General features: G+C 46.6%; 8 protein-coding genes across 8 annotated transcripts; 4 read left to right on the top strand and 4 right to left on the bottom strand.

The window, feature by feature from the left end:
- Positions 1-166: 166 nt before the first annotated feature.
- On the bottom strand, positions 167-1,952 carry V865_002655 (uncharacterized protein; the record flags this gene model as incomplete). Its single annotated transcript, XM_066226455.1, has 7 exons — positions 167-215; positions 296-397; positions 463-1,195; positions 1,292-1,451; positions 1,509-1,630; positions 1,706-1,805; positions 1,917-1,952. The coding sequence occupies 7 exons, from the start codon at positions 1,950-1,952 to the stop codon at positions 167-169; spliced, it is 1,302 nt and encodes a 433-aa protein (XP_066082552.1).
- A 398-nt stretch (positions 1,953-2,350) lies between these two features.
- Positions 2,351-4,055, bottom strand: V865_002656 (uncharacterized protein; the record flags this gene model as incomplete). Its single annotated transcript, XM_066226456.1, has 7 exons — positions 2,351-2,620; positions 2,696-2,828; positions 2,887-2,965; positions 3,028-3,143; positions 3,202-3,320; positions 3,387-3,838; positions 3,917-4,055. The coding sequence occupies 7 exons, from the start codon at positions 4,053-4,055 to the stop codon at positions 2,351-2,353; spliced, it is 1,308 nt and encodes a 435-aa protein (XP_066082553.1).
- A 246-nt stretch (positions 4,056-4,301) lies between these two features.
- Positions 4,302-5,866, top strand: V865_002657 (uncharacterized protein; the record flags this gene model as incomplete). The annotated part of the gene is made up of 10 exons (XM_066226457.1): positions 4,302-4,311; positions 4,364-4,455; positions 4,512-4,558; positions 4,623-4,712; positions 4,776-4,858; positions 4,927-4,975; positions 5,047-5,276; positions 5,336-5,486; positions 5,543-5,783; positions 5,849-5,866. The coding sequence occupies 10 exons, from the start codon at positions 4,302-4,304 to the stop codon at positions 5,864-5,866; spliced, it is 1,011 nt and encodes a 336-aa protein (XP_066082554.1).
- Positions 5,867-5,915: 49 nt separating this feature from the next.
- Positions 5,916-7,891, bottom strand: V865_002658 (uncharacterized protein; the record flags this gene model as incomplete). Its single annotated transcript, XM_066226458.1, has 11 exons — positions 5,916-6,285; positions 6,338-6,374; positions 6,437-6,595; positions 6,651-6,713; positions 6,767-6,852; positions 6,915-6,956; positions 7,017-7,105; positions 7,163-7,274; positions 7,333-7,388; positions 7,447-7,721; positions 7,777-7,891. The coding sequence occupies 11 exons, from the start codon at positions 7,889-7,891 to the stop codon at positions 5,916-5,918; spliced, it is 1,404 nt and encodes a 467-aa protein (XP_066082555.1).
- Positions 7,892-8,204: 313 nt separating this feature from the next.
- V865_002659 (uncharacterized protein) lies at positions 8,205-10,018 on the bottom strand (the record flags this gene model as incomplete). The annotated part of the gene is made up of 5 exons (XM_066226459.1): positions 8,205-8,675; positions 8,727-8,849; positions 8,898-9,312; positions 9,361-9,869; positions 9,923-10,018. 5 exons carry the CDS (start codon positions 10,016-10,018, stop codon positions 8,205-8,207), a joined length of 1,614 nt encoding a protein of 537 aa, XP_066082556.1.
- A 426-nt stretch (positions 10,019-10,444) lies between these two features.
- Positions 10,445-11,555, top strand: V865_002660 (NADH dehydrogenase [ubiquinone] iron-sulfur protein 7, mitochondrial; the record flags this gene model as incomplete). The annotated part of the gene is made up of 7 exons (XM_066226460.1): positions 10,445-10,478; positions 10,540-10,590; positions 10,662-10,820; positions 10,917-11,016; positions 11,075-11,202; positions 11,265-11,403; positions 11,462-11,555. 7 exons carry the CDS (start codon positions 10,445-10,447, stop codon positions 11,553-11,555), a joined length of 705 nt encoding a protein of 234 aa, XP_066082557.1.
- A 532-nt stretch (positions 11,556-12,087) lies between these two features.
- Positions 12,088-13,428, top strand: V865_002661 (uncharacterized protein; the record flags this gene model as incomplete). The annotated part of the gene is made up of 5 exons (XM_066226461.1): positions 12,088-12,231; positions 12,321-12,454; positions 12,496-12,593; positions 12,643-13,032; positions 13,082-13,428. 5 exons carry the CDS (start codon positions 12,088-12,090, stop codon positions 13,426-13,428), a joined length of 1,113 nt encoding a protein of 370 aa, XP_066082558.1.
- Positions 13,429-13,467: 39 nt separating this feature from the next.
- V865_002662 (uncharacterized protein) lies at positions 13,468-16,132 on the top strand (the record flags this gene model as incomplete). The annotated part of the gene is made up of 9 exons (XM_066226462.1): positions 13,468-13,569; positions 13,612-13,845; positions 13,892-14,076; positions 14,214-14,471; positions 14,588-14,636; positions 14,774-15,103; positions 15,148-15,255; positions 15,341-15,880; positions 15,929-16,132. 9 exons carry the CDS (start codon positions 13,468-13,470, stop codon positions 16,130-16,132), a joined length of 2,010 nt encoding a protein of 669 aa, XP_066082559.1.
- Positions 16,133-16,305: the final 173 nt, after the last annotated feature.

The following is a 16,305-nucleotide window of genomic DNA, read 5'->3' on the forward strand; positions in this document are numbered from 1 at the left end:
GACTGGTGTGGTGTTAGTGGAAGGACAGATAATCACATGGACAGGTTGTATGTACTGCAAAATAAAAATGCTAGATTCGAAGAAAACATTGAAAGGTATATGCATACTTGTACAAACAAATTACCAGATTATCCCTCAAAACTAACATTAATACTAAGACAGCTCATCACATACCCAGTGAAGCGTTACCCACTGAATCTTCGGAGCCAAGCAATCTATTTGACATGTCAGTCAGCTCGTGGACTCGTGGACTCGTGGACTCGTGTATCGAGATGATTCAGAATAATGTACTCACGCAAACTCCTTCATCAATGTGCATTCTCCTCCATTTTCCAAATCAATATTGTAGGCTTGGAACAGCCCATCCGCAGATATCACCATCACTTGGGGTACGGTCCTACAATACACCTCTTTGTCAGCTTGTGCATCTCCAAATTAAAGTCGTGACAGTAAATTACTTACCCGCTCATGGCTACAACCGTCCTCGCACCATTCCCTCTCAATTTGATAAAAGCGAAATCTCTTTGAGGTTCCCACATCTCCGATACACTTCTAGGTAAATATCCACCTACACCCCCTACGAAAGATTTACCAATATGGTAGGATCTCCTTCTCAAGGAGGATGTCGCACTGTGATTATCACTCAATTTGGCCGATGAGAGGGGAGGTGAATTCGACGGCGCATCGGAAGGTGTAGGTGATCTAGCTCCATCAACATGTTCAGGTATATCTGGATTCTGATTGCTCGAATTTGTTGTTCCTGATGATCCCTTCGAGTTATTTGCCAATTTGTATATATGTATAGTTGAAGAATCGGATGATACGGCCAATAAAGAACTCGCCAAGTTGAAGTTCATACTATATATCTTAGCGCTCTGAGTACCTCTACGAAATTGCCATAACTTCTTGGCATCCGGTACAGAGAACACTCGTACGACTGTTCCTTTATCTGAAGCTGTAGCTAACATGGTACCGGTGGAATTCAATGCGAGAGCAGCGATAGGTGTTTTATGAGCTTGGATGACGTTGAGCGCTGAGAGTGTTATGGTGTCGAATAATAGGACATCTCCTGTCGTAGGCGCCGGAGGAGCTGCCGGGACGGCGTTGGATGAGAGTGGGGCGGAGGATGCTGAAGGTGCTGGTGAGGGATAGGCTAGGTAAGAGTGTTCGGAGGAAGAGGAGAGCGCACAGACGGCTGGTGATATGCGTGCGCAGTCATCAGCTTTGTCAATGAGAATACGAATGAGACAGCTGACGAGTCCTGGTAGAAACAAGGCAGAGGTGTACTCACCGTTAGGATTGGGACCAGTTTCTATAGTATGTAAGAGCTTCATCGTCGATATATCGTAAATGTAAATCTCATTCTCCAATACCACTATTAATCTCTTCCTGTTCATCTTGACGGCAAGGACGGATGTCGGAAAGATAAGCTCGCAGATAGTCGATTGACGCTATGAGAGAGTCAGTTACAGGAATATAGTTGCGTTCATACTTAGAAAACGGCTTACCTTGGTATTGACAATCTGTAATTTCCTTGGACTATTCGAGGGTTGAGTGTCTGCCGCTCCGACCAAGGCGACTAACGATGTGCAGAAGAGCATCTCCACGATACCGGTAGCACCCTGGTCATCTATGAATCCATTAAGGCTGAGCTCTCATATTCACAAGTGAGGATGAAGGAAGTAAGATCGCCTGCAATACTTACTTTTAGAATGCACCTTCCCGAATGGGTCACAGTTGAGTATAGTGTATCCCTTCTTATGTCCTACTGCGATACATGAGAAGTCCTGGTTGAAGTTGCAGCACTGAGCCAGTAGAAGTGAAATCAGTCATCTGTGGACATGACGATGTCATGAGAATGTTGTACGTCGTGAACGGATAGTGAGTGACGAGGAGAAAGGGAAGAAGGGACTCACGAGCAAGTCCGGATGACGTTTACCTAGACGAGACATGATGGGAGATGCCAGAGGGGGGCGTTGATGGGCAGGAGTTTCGAGAGAGTATTCAAGCTGCTCTGAAAGATAATTGTGATAGCGATGAAGTCGACACGATTGATACTATATGTTGGATGGATGTTGAATGTTGATTGTTGAATGTCGAATAACGATGAATGACTTGGCGTCATTGCTCGTAGGACATATAAGTTACAGTGCGTCACGGGGAGATCCGTGCGACAATCTCGACTGGGTGGCGGAATGCCATCATGTCAACATGAGTCAAGACAGAATAACCATTTGATCACAAGGAAACACATGCATGCAACAGATCAATCAAAGTAAGGTGTATATAAAATGGTAGTATATGCATACAGACAAGCTACTGCTTCCCCTCCCTCATTACGGCAACGACATCACCACCAACCCTTCTTCTTCTCTTCTCCGGTCCACCCTATCTGCCTCGTTCCATCATGCGGCATTGGGTCTTGTTGTTGATGGGGTTGTAGCATATGATGTTGAGGATGAGGCATATGTGGTGGAAGCTGAGGCATAAAGTGACTCTGGGGTGGCCAGAAATTGTTACTTGGTGGAGAAGAATCATGATGAGAAGCTTTCGCTCGCAGGTTGAATAATGCAGAGTTGGTAAGTATGATAAGGAAAGATAACGTGACGAGAGTAAAGCTCTGTTGACAGATTGTCATCAGCAAACAACGATGCGACTTATGGATATGGGTATATATGTATATACGCAGACTTACCATTGTTTTCCAACTTATTGGATCGACAAAACTATTTATGACACCCGCAAACGTCTCGGCGATAATGTTGATTCTTCCTACCATCGTAGGATCACGGTTCATACATGCGTCCCAAGCTTTACATGGTGCTTCCCTGTAGCATACAGTGCGATCAGTGTTGAATTGCAAGTCACGAGAAACCGACCACTCACATGGCAGGTACTCGTAATGCTGGATCACATCGGTTGGTAAGGTATAAATTCGTACACTCTGCGATTTCTTGTAAAATCTCTATCATGAGGCAGCAAGTATCAGCTCTTAGTTGGACTCGTATTCTTCAGCTGGCAACTCACCAACGGAATGTTCCTGCATCTTGTCTTTGACATCACGTCTGACAGTCAAGACAAACTGAATGCCAAGGTATAAGCAGAACAGGACGATCGAAGCGTTTACCGCGAATTGTAAATATCTATAAATCATATCAATAGATCAGTAAGTGGAACATTATAGACTACCAGACAACTCACCCTAGCAGCAAAGCAGGTATCTCCGAATGCCTCAGAGCGGGAGGTGTCATGTGCACATTATAATGATGCTCAGATTTGGAGTAGCTGGGAGTGGATGAATCGCTATGTCTGACAGAGACCTATTATCGCATGGACATATACTTCAGCAAGATCTCACATCAATTCAGATATCTTATCGTACTCACCCCTTGTTCACTCCTCCCCTGCTCTTTCTTAGCCTTCTCCCTCTTCTTATTAGTCCTCGTCACAGCACCTTTAGCGTATTTCCGAGGTGGTTCATTCTGTTCATCTCTGTCTCTATCTTTTTCATCCCTATTCTCCTGATCGTGCTCCTTCTCATCCTCAACTGTCGCTTCTTTACCCTTCAAAGGCGTTTCAGCAGCTTTCGCAGGAGTCGACAACCCCCGAGCGGGACTATCCATATCGACGTCTAGCTGAGTAGCTAGGCTGGTCGCAGCGGGTGTACGTGGGGCAGTATTGTACCATTGTGAAGGATCGTACGAAGGGGCTTTACGAGGTGTGTTGAGGGCTGCTAAGAGGAGAGGCGCAGAGTCTGAGGAAGGGTTCGTGAAATGGGCGAAACCTGATGCTGGATGGGGGTTGAACGGTATCGCTCGGTCTAGCTCGCTATGCAGGCCTGATAAGAAAAGTAAATTCATTACGATCAGCATATATAGTAGCGATCTCAGCGGAGAATATAGTCTCAGTCACTCACGCTTCCTCGCTGGTCCATCTTCACCTAAACCCATACCAACAAAGTTGAAAGCGTCCAATCGTGAGGTATCATAATTCTGATCGATATCCATCGGTCCTGATTTATCTCTCGGTTCGTATGTGTAGCTATCTTCGTCCATCTTCGGATTTTTCGCGTAAGAGCATGTATACGATAGCAAGAACGAAGAATGATCCCAATTGTTGAGCATGAAAAAGTTGAAAGAGACGCAGATATCAACAAATGCAGGTATAAGATCCCAACCGGTGAACGCGTTCCTTAAAATATACGACATGTTCAAACAAACTCATCCATCGACTTACTACATCTTGTCTGCTTCTATACTCTTCCTTGACTTGCAGGATTATAAGCATAACCTATTTTCAGCATGTCCACAGGTAAGTGCTTGCTCCGTCAAGCTCAAGCTACAAACTGATGTATCGAATATAGGTGATTTGACGCTTCAACCACCCGCCGATGGGATTTCTTCCCTCACCTTCTCTCCCGATTCGACCAGGTTATTGGTCTCAAGTTGGGATGGGGTATGTCAGCTATGCTATGATGAATGTTGTTGTTATCAGCTGACAGTCTGTAATAGACAATACAATTACATCACCTCGTCGCTCCTCCTCAACCACCCGTCATGTGAGCTGAATGGAACTTGCTGTCTAAATGGAACTCAAATACTAAATCTCCAACGCTTTTCTAGTTTCTCCCACCCAGCTGCTGTTCTGACAGCTACCTTCGGCTCATCATCGACCGTAGCTTTCTCAGGTGGCTTAGATAAGAGAGTCAGGCAGTGAGTGGTGTCACCGTACTGATCAACAGGGGAAAAGGACGGATTGCTGATGGAGGAGAATAGGTGGGATTTCGAGACTGGACAATGTAGAGTATTGGGTAAACATAATGATACGATCTCAAGTATAGTTTGGTCTCCCGAGTATAGTGAGTCATTTCATTCATCTTCAACTCAGTCGTAACAAGCATCCAGGCTGATTAGCAAATTGCTGCAGACGTCTTGATCACCACTTCATGGGATTCGACCTTGAAAGTTTGGGACCCGTAAGTATCTCTGTCTCGTCATATGAACGATATGAACGACCTTAGCTTATCCCTGTGATATCCATGTACAGGTCCGCCGAAATACCATTACGTTCCACCCAACCCCTTCCCGCTAGAGCATACAGCCTGTCCTACGCACCGAAATCAGCTCGACTCCTAGTGTCCATGGCTCACCGACATGTCTTCGTTTACGACGTGGCTAAATTAGCTGCTGCAAACGGGGAGATCTCACCTTCGCAAGAGAGGGAGAGTGCTCTGAAGTTCCTAACTAGGAGTATAGCCACTATGGTGGATGGTAAAGGTATGTGCTATCCCTATGACCAATGACAAGGTTGTAGGCTAATGTAGCGTCGAGAGTAGGCTGGGCAAGTGGTTCGATCGAAGGTAGAATAGCGGTGGAATACTTTGATCCTGCAGATCAAGGTTCGAAATACGCTTTCAGAGCTCATCGACAGAATGTAGATGGGGTAGATTGCGTTTACCCAATCAACGCTTTGGCCTATCATCCTACGTGAGTTTTCTGTGTCAATAAGTAAGGATACGTGCTAAAGTCCTGGTTGGATACAGACACAACACTTTCGCATCGGGTGGATCGGATGGATGTATCTCAATATGGGATCACAACGCCAAGAAGAGAATGAAGCTGTATTCCAAATACCCAACCTCCATCTCTGCATTGGCTTTCTCACCTGATGGAAGTAAGCTGGCTATCGGTGCAAGTTACGAACATGATAATGCTATAAGTAAACCTGAAGATCAAGGTAGAGTAATGGTCCTGATCAAAGATACAGTCATGGAGGATTGCAAGGTCAGTTGGATCATATACAGACATACCCAAAATCTTTCAAGCTGACTTTTCGCTCTTGTTTATAGCCAAAAGCAAAAGCATAGAGAGAGGTTATAAAGATCTATGCATATCATAAATCGTATATTTTCTTGTTTATGAGCCCCAATCCCCCCAGTCTCCGCCACCATCCCCACCACCTCCACTACCTCCAAACCATCCTCCATCATCGCTTTGCTGTTGAGACCAAGGATCTTGCATGACTTCGTCATCTCCCCATCCTGGCTCTTCATCATACCCCTCCATTCCCTCAGCACTAGGAGGGTATCTATCTGGATCATCTGACCTTTCTTGAGACGGCTGTCGGCCGTATATCTGCTCATCCTCTGACATTCCTGCTCCAGCGGCTCCGGCGGCTGCACCTGCTGCCGCCCCTTCGGAAGGTTGCACGTCCGACGGACGACCTTGAGTAGCTTCCACTCCTCCATCTCCACCTCCCCAGAAGACGAATGGGAATCCCATACCACTGGAAGACACGTCATCAGCTTGATTCACGCGGAATCACGTGCACCACTCACCCGCTACCTGAATGTCGTGAGAAGTAATCGAAATCGACTATGAGAACGGAAGAGCTTTAGCTATGTATCAATCGTCGAGTCTCTTTTGTCAAAACTTACTCGACACTGCCGTAGCCAGAGTCATAGCTCTTTGATCTAAAGTCAACCCTCCTTCTTTCCCTTCTGGCAAGATCAGTGATTGCCCCTGTACATTGATGTTTGATCCTGGTGGAAGATCAAGTTCGGTACCGGCAGCATCGAAACGAATAACGTATTGTCCTGTAAATGAAATTGATTAGGTTGATGTACACCTGTAAGAAAAGAGGCAATTTACCAGTATCCGTGAACAATTCTCTTCCTATACCTCTGAAATTCCTGTTGATCGATGCTACAAGACCTGCGGATACAGTTAGTTCAGTCATCCTTTTCGATTTAGGCAGCAAGACTCACGATCATCTCGATCTTTCAACCAAAAGTCCCAAGCTAAGAATCCACTATCCACTTTGGCGAACTGCTTGAACGTCTCTTCTTCTCTCCTGTGGCCGATCGATAGTCGGCCTCAGCCAGGCTCATCTAGAGGAGAACTTTGAAAACTTACCTTTGGAATAAGTTATATCGCCTTCGCCATGGATGCCATTGTCTAGATCAAGATGATATAAGATATACTATCGTGTAATGGAAGGGGATATAGTTGACTCACTGTTGCGCTTCTCCAACTAACATACCCTCGGATCCTTCCTGAGCGTGTACGAAGATTCTCGAATTTATGAATGCGAATGGACGGCGGATCTATCACAGACAGGGGATCAGCTATACCTCTAGTAGTGAATAAGACCAGAGACATACCCATAATACCGGTTTACCGTATCTATCCATGATGACAGCTCTGAATGGTCGATGAGTACGTAAAGCCTGTCGTGAGATGGTCGACAAGATGGTTTGTTCCTCTTCCGCCAAGCTAAAACGCTCTATCAGCTATATAACTGAAACGCAATACTGGTAATATGATAACTTACAATCCGACAAGCTGTCCATCTGGTGAATGTATAGCATATCTATTGGCTTGTTCAAACTATCCAACCTCTTTCCCATCAGCTATGAATTACTTAGAGTGAGATACCAAAACTTACGCCCATAAATACATTGAGCATCTCCAGCTGTCTGACGATCACCAGACTCTCATGAGCTAGTATATCCCTAGCAGCGTGATTATCCTGGAGTATTCCTTGAGGATCAGGTGGGATGTAGACGGGTCTGGACGGGACGGGAGTCTGGAGGGTAGATGGATCATATTGGTCGAAGTCGTATTGAGGATATGGACCTGGTGGTGATTGGGGTTGAGATGGGTCGGAGGGCTGAGAAGGTTGTATAGGTTTTCTACGAGGTCGGATGTGTCCCCTTGGTACTGCACTCAGGTCAACTATAGGCGTTCAAGCAGCTTGATAAAGTAAAAAACTCACGTCGATCATCTTGTCGGAGGATTGGAAGGGTTGTTGTTATCCCTCGATATCGAGGAGTGAGAAGCTGACGACTTGGTCCAGCTATGGAGGACTGTCTCGCCAATTGGCGCAGCATCTTGGAGATCCTTGCTATGTAGGATGGATTGAATATAGTGCTTGAAAGAGGATATTGCAAGATGAGATACAAGATGCAGCAGATGTGATTTTATTTGTGTCTTTTGCCGAGATGATGATGATGACGTTTTCGGCGAGTTTCTATTTCTACTTTACTACGGTGGCAAACAAATCAACCAACTATCATGGTGGAGGTTGTTCATCCATCCTTCACATACGTTGATGATGAGCACTCTTCGATGATCGCACAAGCATGATGAAACAGCCAAGTGGTGCAGTGTGATGCATGATAGCTACTCTAGATGTACAAACCTCTATTGACCAGACCTCTTCCTCCTGGCAGCAGCCACTCTCCTCTGCTTCTCCGCTTCTCTGGGACTTAGCTGCCTGGCAGAAGCGGCAGGTGTCGACGTCGGACGGGCAGCAGCAGCAGGAGGGGTATCAGCAGTACCAGCAGCTGGAGCTGGGGCATTCTCTCTTATTCTCTCAACAGATTGGACTGAAGGTTGAATTCGACTCCTAGCTAAGAGCGATTGTTCTCTGAGTTTCTGAGCTTCCTGATCAGCTTGCATCTCTCGAGCTTGAGCCATCCTGTTATCGAAAAATCCTTTGGCAGCTTTGATCGTATCCCACCAATTAGGGTTTTTGAACTCCTTCTGTCCAGGAGGAGGTGGAACGACAGGTGGAGTAGGGATGTTAAGGATGTTTTTCACGACTTGTTGTCGTAGGATAATGGATTGCAAGAGCGTGAAACCGGTCGAGAAAGTCCAGTAAAATAGGATAGCCTATAAAATGTATCAGCTTGTTCGGTCTAGTATGGAAATGATTCAACTCACCGCCGGAAAGTATGAGACGACGGGTAGAGATGCGATAGTCGTCATTTGGATGAAATTCTTAATGTGGGCGGTTCTTTCTGGTGATCCAGACTTTTGAGCTGTACCCATACCATCCGCACCGTACTATATGAGAGTCAGCTTGATGTCATAAAAGTAAAACGAATAACTCACTTTGAATACCAGGTTGGTAAACAATAACGAAGTAAGGGGAAGGATGTAGTATGGATCCGCTTGCGTCAAGTCGGTAACCCATCCTATACCGCCTTCTTTCAACTGAGGTAAAGGTAAGTTTGCCAATCCTCGGATAATGTTGAAGAAAGTCAAGAAGATGGGTAATTGAATGGCTGGTAGAAGAAGTGCTCGAAGTGGATTGACATTATGGTCTTTCATCAATTGTCGCATAGCTTGTCCGGTGAGAGCTTGAGCATGAACATCTCCCTTTGATTTAGCTTCCTGAGCTCTTTCCATCAAGCCTTGTATCTGAGGATTGACTGCAGCGAGTCGGACATTGTGTTTCTGGGTTGATACGAGGATAGGTGAAAGAGCGAGTCGAATGGCAACGGTGATGGAGGCGATGGTAGCCCACCTGCAAGGATGTCAGCGAGAAGGAAGGTCGATAGTGTGTATCACTTACCATGGTAGTCCAGTGGTCGTATGCAATCCCACGATAGCATCCGTGAACCATCCGGATATACTGAAGAAACCATGTTCATAACCCAATAACTTCAGATCTGACACCTGCATGGCAGCATGAACAGCCTCCGGTGACTGCAATACCTCCTCCAATGGTTTACCAGAATTTAATATCAGATCTGCAAGTGTCGGTGTTACTCCATCTGCTGGTGGTTGAGGTAACAATGAAGGGTCAACGGATGGGGTAGAGGTGAAAGATTCAGGTGAAGTCGGTTGGATGGAAGAAGCTGATGTTAAGTCTGGATGACTTTCGGATAATATTGGTTCAGGCGGTGTTTGAGGAGTCACAGGAGGTGCTGAGGCTGCTTGTATGGGTTCCTCTATAGGTGCAGCTTGAGGAGATGCGGTTCGCCATGGTGTCCAAGAGATATTCCTCGACGATGCTACGAGAGGGGAGCCGACAGAAAGAGCAGGCAGGGCAGGCCTCTTGCCAAGAGCTATGGGAGAAGGCTAAGATATGTGTGAGTCAAGTGACTTGCATGAGCTGTTCCTCAGTGACTCACTCGCACCGAGGCATAAGATAATTGTCGAATAGCCAGTGGCTGAGGAGAAGAAGAATGAGGTCGAGCGACTCGGCGTAAGGCTGTCCTTGAAAGCATTGAAGCGGTTTTGGGTAAGGTCTATCGGTCTGAGGAACGTGATGACAGCCAGTTGAGCGTTTCTTGTATGAGTCCGTTGCTCAGTAGCTGTTACGTATGAGGATGAGAATACGAGCAGTAGCGACAAAATCAAGAAATCGGTATGCATCTCTCGAAAAAACAAGTGAAGGTGGAGGGAGAGTGAGGATGATGAGCCGAGTGCCACATGCGGGTATTCACTTTGTATCGGTGACATAACTCCGTCACCCATGTATAACCAGGTGGCTCTCATTGGTTTATTGGGTTTATCCAGGTCATCAGCGGCGAGAGCCTATACCCATACTCACATACATACGATTTCAACCTCAACATTTGCATCCATACAAAACATCTCGGGGCTATCTCTCTACACTCATCATCGCTTAACACCTAACCAAACCAATCAAAATGGCTACCACTCTTTTGCCAGGTCTACGAAACGGTGTGTAGCAAGTATGTCATTCAGATGGTGTGCATTTACTGATTCATTCTCATGTCTCTAGGCGTCCTTGCCAAAGCTTCATCTTCGACCCTCCGACCAGCATTCGCGATCGGTTAGTATTCGCTCAGATCGGATGCTATAGACGTGTATAAAGGATGTTGACGGAATGATTTGTGTATACAGCTCGACCGATCTCGAACACTGCTATCGCGCTCCGACCTAACACTCCCACATCATCCATCAACACCGCCGATTCATCCCCTTCCACCACCACACCTGCTACCGCCATAGCGCAGAGGGGAAGCAATCAGTTGAGTTTGGAAACTCCAAGGAATGGTGCCGGTGAGTGTTATATGGCTTTGGGATAAACCGATCGAAAGAAGACGAGAAATGTCTGGGGGGAAATCAAACATCCCGCTAATATGAACTTTATTGCAGAATATGTGCTCTCGACACTGGACAAAGTAGTCAACTGGGCTAGACAGGGATCGATGTGGCCAATGACTTTCGGTCTTGCTTGCTGTGCTGTAGAAATGATGTGAGTCAGCTAAAGTCCTTCAGATTGGCTCAATAATCAAGCTGATATCGTCTTGCAGGCACATGGCTGCTGCTCGTTATGATCAAGATCGATTAGGTGTGGTGTTCCGAGCTTCACCCCGTCAAAGTGATATCATGATCGTCGCCGGTACCTTGACCAACAAGATGGCCCCTGCGTTGAGAAAGGGTAAGTCAACATATCAAGCTCAATCCATACATGCATGATCTTATGCTAACTAGTCGACGTAGTATACGACCAAATGCCTGAACCTCGATGGGTTATCTCGATGGGCTCATGTGCCAACGGTGGTGGTTACTACCACTACTCTTATTCCGTTGTCCGAGGGTGTGATCGAATCGTACCAGTAGACATCTACGTGCCAGGGTGGTGAGTAGCTTGGGTCCATCGAAGTCAATTATGAGATATATGCTGATGTTGCTTGCAGCCCTCCCACTGCCGAGGCTCTTCTTTACGGAATGCTTCAGTTACAACGAAAGATGAGAAGGAACAGACAAAGTGTACGATGGTACCGAAAGTAGACGGGTGTGCGATCATGTACAGTGGTGCAGAGCGGGAGAGGCCTAGTGTCATCCGAGGAGGTTACGACTTTTTCGACTTTCATTTCCAATCTTTATATCTTTTTTTTTCTGTACTTCCTGCATCACCAAGGAATGTATCATGCATCTATAGTGCTCAATAAGTGGTATGCAAGCAGTGCATCAACGAGAGTAGCATGTCTTGGGTGTGATGAATATATATGATGTGGCGAATGGTCTAATTGTTGCGTGCCTGGATATTGGATGAAATGAACAGAGTTGAGCGAGTTTGTTCAAAAAGTTGAGGTTGGTGCAACTCTGACATTCTTGTATATCCTTCTCGGTTCACCTTCCTTCTTTCCTCTTCATCACATATTCTCTCTCTTCTCGTGTCCCGAATCTTATCATCAACGTCAAGCACTGCATCGGACTGGCCACGTAGCATCTGCATCATATACCCGACTTCGAAGATTTATCAAGCTTGAAAAACGATTGAGAACAAAACACAAGAACGTACAAGAAAAAACCCGCCGTCATGGCGTCTTCCTCTCACCTCACCGATATACCTCAAGCAGTACGAATCGCCGCCAGTATAGATCCCAATGTGAATGCCGAACTGAAGCAGCAAGCTATAGATTATCTGACAAAGGTCAGACAGCTCTCACAGGAGACCTGGCAGGTGAGTCAATCCTCCTCCACTTGCTCGTGTGAGCAGTATAAGCGGCGATATCAAGGAAGGGAAAGTTGACGTGTACATACATTTCATAGGATTGCCTCGCACTCTATCTTCAAGGTGCAGGTGCTGCTGGACCATCCAACCCAGGCAAAGATGGAAAGGAGAAATTGGAAACAGACTTGAGGATGTTCTGCGAGCAAGTGGTGGATACGGCTTTGACCCAAAGGTGAGTCTCATGAGCCGAGTAACAAGCTGACTTGGACATAGTGATATACCATCTGAGGCTCAGAAAGCTATGTACACCGCGATCATCGAGTTTGTCGAGACTGAATATGTTCAAGGCCCTTGCGAAGGTGGTCAAGCATGTAAGTGAAGTCGCATAGGGAAATACGAACAAAGCTCACATCAGCTCAGTCCTTCGAAACAAGCTCGCTTTCACCATCGCTCATCTTTTCCTCAACGCTTATCCCATCACGATCCCAACCTTCCTTCGTCCTCTTTTCGCCCTCCTGACTCCAACATCCACCAACTTTCATCCTGCGCTCCTCACTCTTCGTATACTCACGGAAATTGCACAGGAAGTGCACGATGTCACACTTCGAAGCGCCCGAAAGTTTTCCAAAGATAGGCAACAGCGTGATGGAGAGGTCAGGGATGTGATCAGATCCAGTGGTGATGAACGCTTAGCGATGGAAGGCATGTTGGGTTTGGTGGAAAAGGGATTAGATGCACTGGAACAGGGTGGAGAAGGAAAGTGGTTGGACGTGGTGGAAACAACATTGAAAACGATGGTTACCTGGACGCGTGAGTATATTTCATAGTCTGCATTGACTTGGAGCTGACAATGATGTAGCCTGGGTGGACCTCGGGGTCAGCCTACAACCTAAGACCCTCTCCTTGTACCATCGACTTCTTCGTTCAAGCCACATCCCCTTGCGGACTGCTTCAGCAAACATCATCAAATCGCTCGCTGCCAAAGGTGTACAGGATCCTCAAGCGAGGTTAGAAGTATTGAGAGTGATTGATATTGTCTCATTGGTAGATCCGTTGGAATCGGAAACGAGGGGAGTAAAAGATAACGAGGAAGTGGTAGCTTTCCGCGCAGCTGTGGCAGGAATCTTATCTGCCTTCGGGACAGAGCTCATCGCCTTCTCAGAGAATGTAAGTAACAAAGGCCCGGATGGCGCTGACAGTAAATAGACTGAAATTCCAGAACCTTTACGGAACGAGGCAGAGAGTATGATGACGCTTGGGCTTCCTCTCTTACTCCGATTCTTGAGCGATCGTCAATACGAAGTGCCCATTGCCGTTGCTCCTTTCGCCTCGGATCTCCTCAAAGTGGTAAGTTCAGGATTTGTCAAGCGTGGCTGATCGCCTTTGCAGTATAAACGAATCTATAAACCTCCTGCTATGCCTCCTCCCGCGAAAGCGGGCCAGCCGCAACCTCCTACACCCAGTCCTCCACCTCCCCTGACCCCTCAACGGCGTGAATTCTTGGCTTCTATGCTGGACATCCTGATTCGACAATTAGCTTGGCCGGAAGATGCCGAATGGGAAGCTCCTGGTAACGAGGAGGACTCAGATGATGAGATGGCGTTATTCCGAACATTCAGAATAGTGAGTAAATCTTCGAATGGAAGTGTCTTTTACTGACCCTTTGTAGCATTGTCGGGCCTACATCGAGTCTATTGCGCAGATAGAAAAGGGATTACACACAGAAGTTGTAGCGCGGATCGTGGTAGCTACACTGGATGCGTTCCAAGCAGGTGGTCCATCTGCTGTCCCTTGGCAACAGGCTGAATTGGCGTTACATCTGATCTATACTTTTGGAGAATTATCGAAGAGTGAGTGATCCATGTCATGACTTTAGCTGACAACCATTCAGGCAACACACGTGCCGGATTCTACGATCTTCCACCCGAAGTTGCTACCAAAGCTGCTCGAGATAAAGTGTATCGAGCAAGCGTCAACAAATCCATATCCAGCGGGCGTTCGACACCGACCAGCGATATAGCTGAAGCTGAGGTGGATTACGGAACCGCCAGGGAGAACTTCGATTACGATCAATATCCGCTCTCCCCTCTTGGAGAATTGCTCAAACGATGTATGGCTTCGGGTATATCTACCTATCCCCATCCCAGCGTAACCCTTCAATACTTCGAAATCTCAGTGCGATACGTGGAATTCTGGAGATACAAGCCGGAAGCGATCCAACCGATGTTCGAAGCAATTCTGGATAACAGGTGAGTCAAGGAGCACGGAAGCATAGCTGACAATGGTTTAGAGGTGTACATCACTCTGACCAATATGTTCGACGTCGTTGCTTCTATCTCTTCCAAAAATTATGCAGGGATTGCAGAAACAGCATCGTCGATGCGATGGTACCGCCAATATTGGACAGCATCAAGGTGAGTAACATTAGTGAGAATTAGGCTGACTTGAGTAGGATCTTATGGTGATCAATGCCGATGTGCCCTCCGCCGACTCGCCTGACGAAGATTCTCTTGTTAAAGCCACTACTGGCAAGTCGTATGCTGTCGATCAGTTGTATCTCTTTGAGGCCGCTGGTCACCTCATCTATCTCACCAAATCAGAACCAGGTAAACAAATTCCGCTTTTGGAGACGATCGCTGGACCTTTGATGAGCGGGATGGCCTCTGGAGTGGAACGATGTAGGGCAGATTCCAAAGATCTTCAAGCGGTACTTCAAGTTCACCATCACCTCATGGCCCTTGGTCACTTCGCCAAAGGCTTTCCCATGGTGTCTGATAGTCAGGTGGAAAGTTTGCCGTATACTCCAGCCTTCAAGCAGATGACAGAAGCGTTGTTGCAAGCCTTGGATGCTGTGAAGACGCAAAGAGTGGTTAGGGATGCAGTAAGTCATCAAGCGGGTGTTAGGCTATCGCTAACATGATACAGGCCCGATTTGCTTTCGCTCAATTCGTTAACGCCATCGGTTCGACCGTTGCCGAGTTGGTTCCAAGATTCGTCTCCGTGGTGGTCACCGAGTACGAACCTTCGGAGCTGGTCGATTTTATGCTGTTTTTGGGATTATTAATGCATCGATTAAAGGTGAGTGCTCATCTTGTGGCAGCAGCAGCTAATGTTGTAGAAAAACACATTCGAAACTATGGACATGCTCCTACTCCCTCTCCTCTCCCGAATTTTCGCAATCCTGCAACAACCTATCACCGGTACCGACGAAGCACAAACTCATGCTCGACTCAAAGACGCTTACCTCACATTCTTCACTGCACTTATGAACGCCAACCTCGACGGGGTTTTCATCACCGAACGAAACAAGCCTGAATTCGAGAACCTTCTCACCACTCTTTTGGGTTTAACCCAAGATTGCTCCGACCCTAGCTCCCAACGCTTCGCCTTTGGTTTCTTCGCTCGAAGTGTGATCGCCTGGGGTACTTCTCCCGAAGCAGCAGCTCAGCCTTCAGTCTTCGCTGAAAGTGCAATGTCCGCTTTGAGCAAAGCTGTAGCTAATGGGACAGCAACGGCTACCAACCAGCACTCTGTCGCCAAGGAAGATCGAGCGAAGCAAGCTTTACCAGGTTATGAAAATTTCATCTATCAAAGATTGGTACCTGCTTGTTTCGAAGTTCCAGCGAGGAAAGAGTTCAACATCAGAAGTAGTACTTTGGTAAGTCACCTCGACCCATCGAAGGCATTTTGCTGACTCTTGTTGTAGACCCTCTTTGAAATGGCAGCGTTGGTCCGAAGCACCGCTCAGGCCCGAGGTCAGGAAGCAATCAACTTTTTACTCAATGATCTTTTCCCTCGATTGAACTGTCCTCCCGATATCGCCAACCAATTTGTCGATAGATTGAGAACCCAACAAGCCAAAGATTTCCGAAAGACCTATACCGAATTTGTGAAAGCTATGAGGGGTTAGGTGGAGAATGCTAGAATTGTTAATGCCCATCACGAATCATGGTTTTTATAATTTGCATATATACTATTATTACATTTCATCCTTCTTCTTCTGTCCTTCATTCCATCATCGATATATCTCCAGAGAAACCCGTATCACCTGCATGCATTATACGATCAACATGTGTATTATTC

The sequence above is a fragment of the Kwoniella europaea genome, chromosome 1 (assembly GCF_036810445.1).
Source record: "Kwoniella europaea PYCC6329 chromosome 1, complete sequence".
NCBI lineage: Eukaryota > Fungi > Basidiomycota > Tremellomycetes > Tremellales > Cryptococcaceae > Kwoniella > Kwoniella europaea.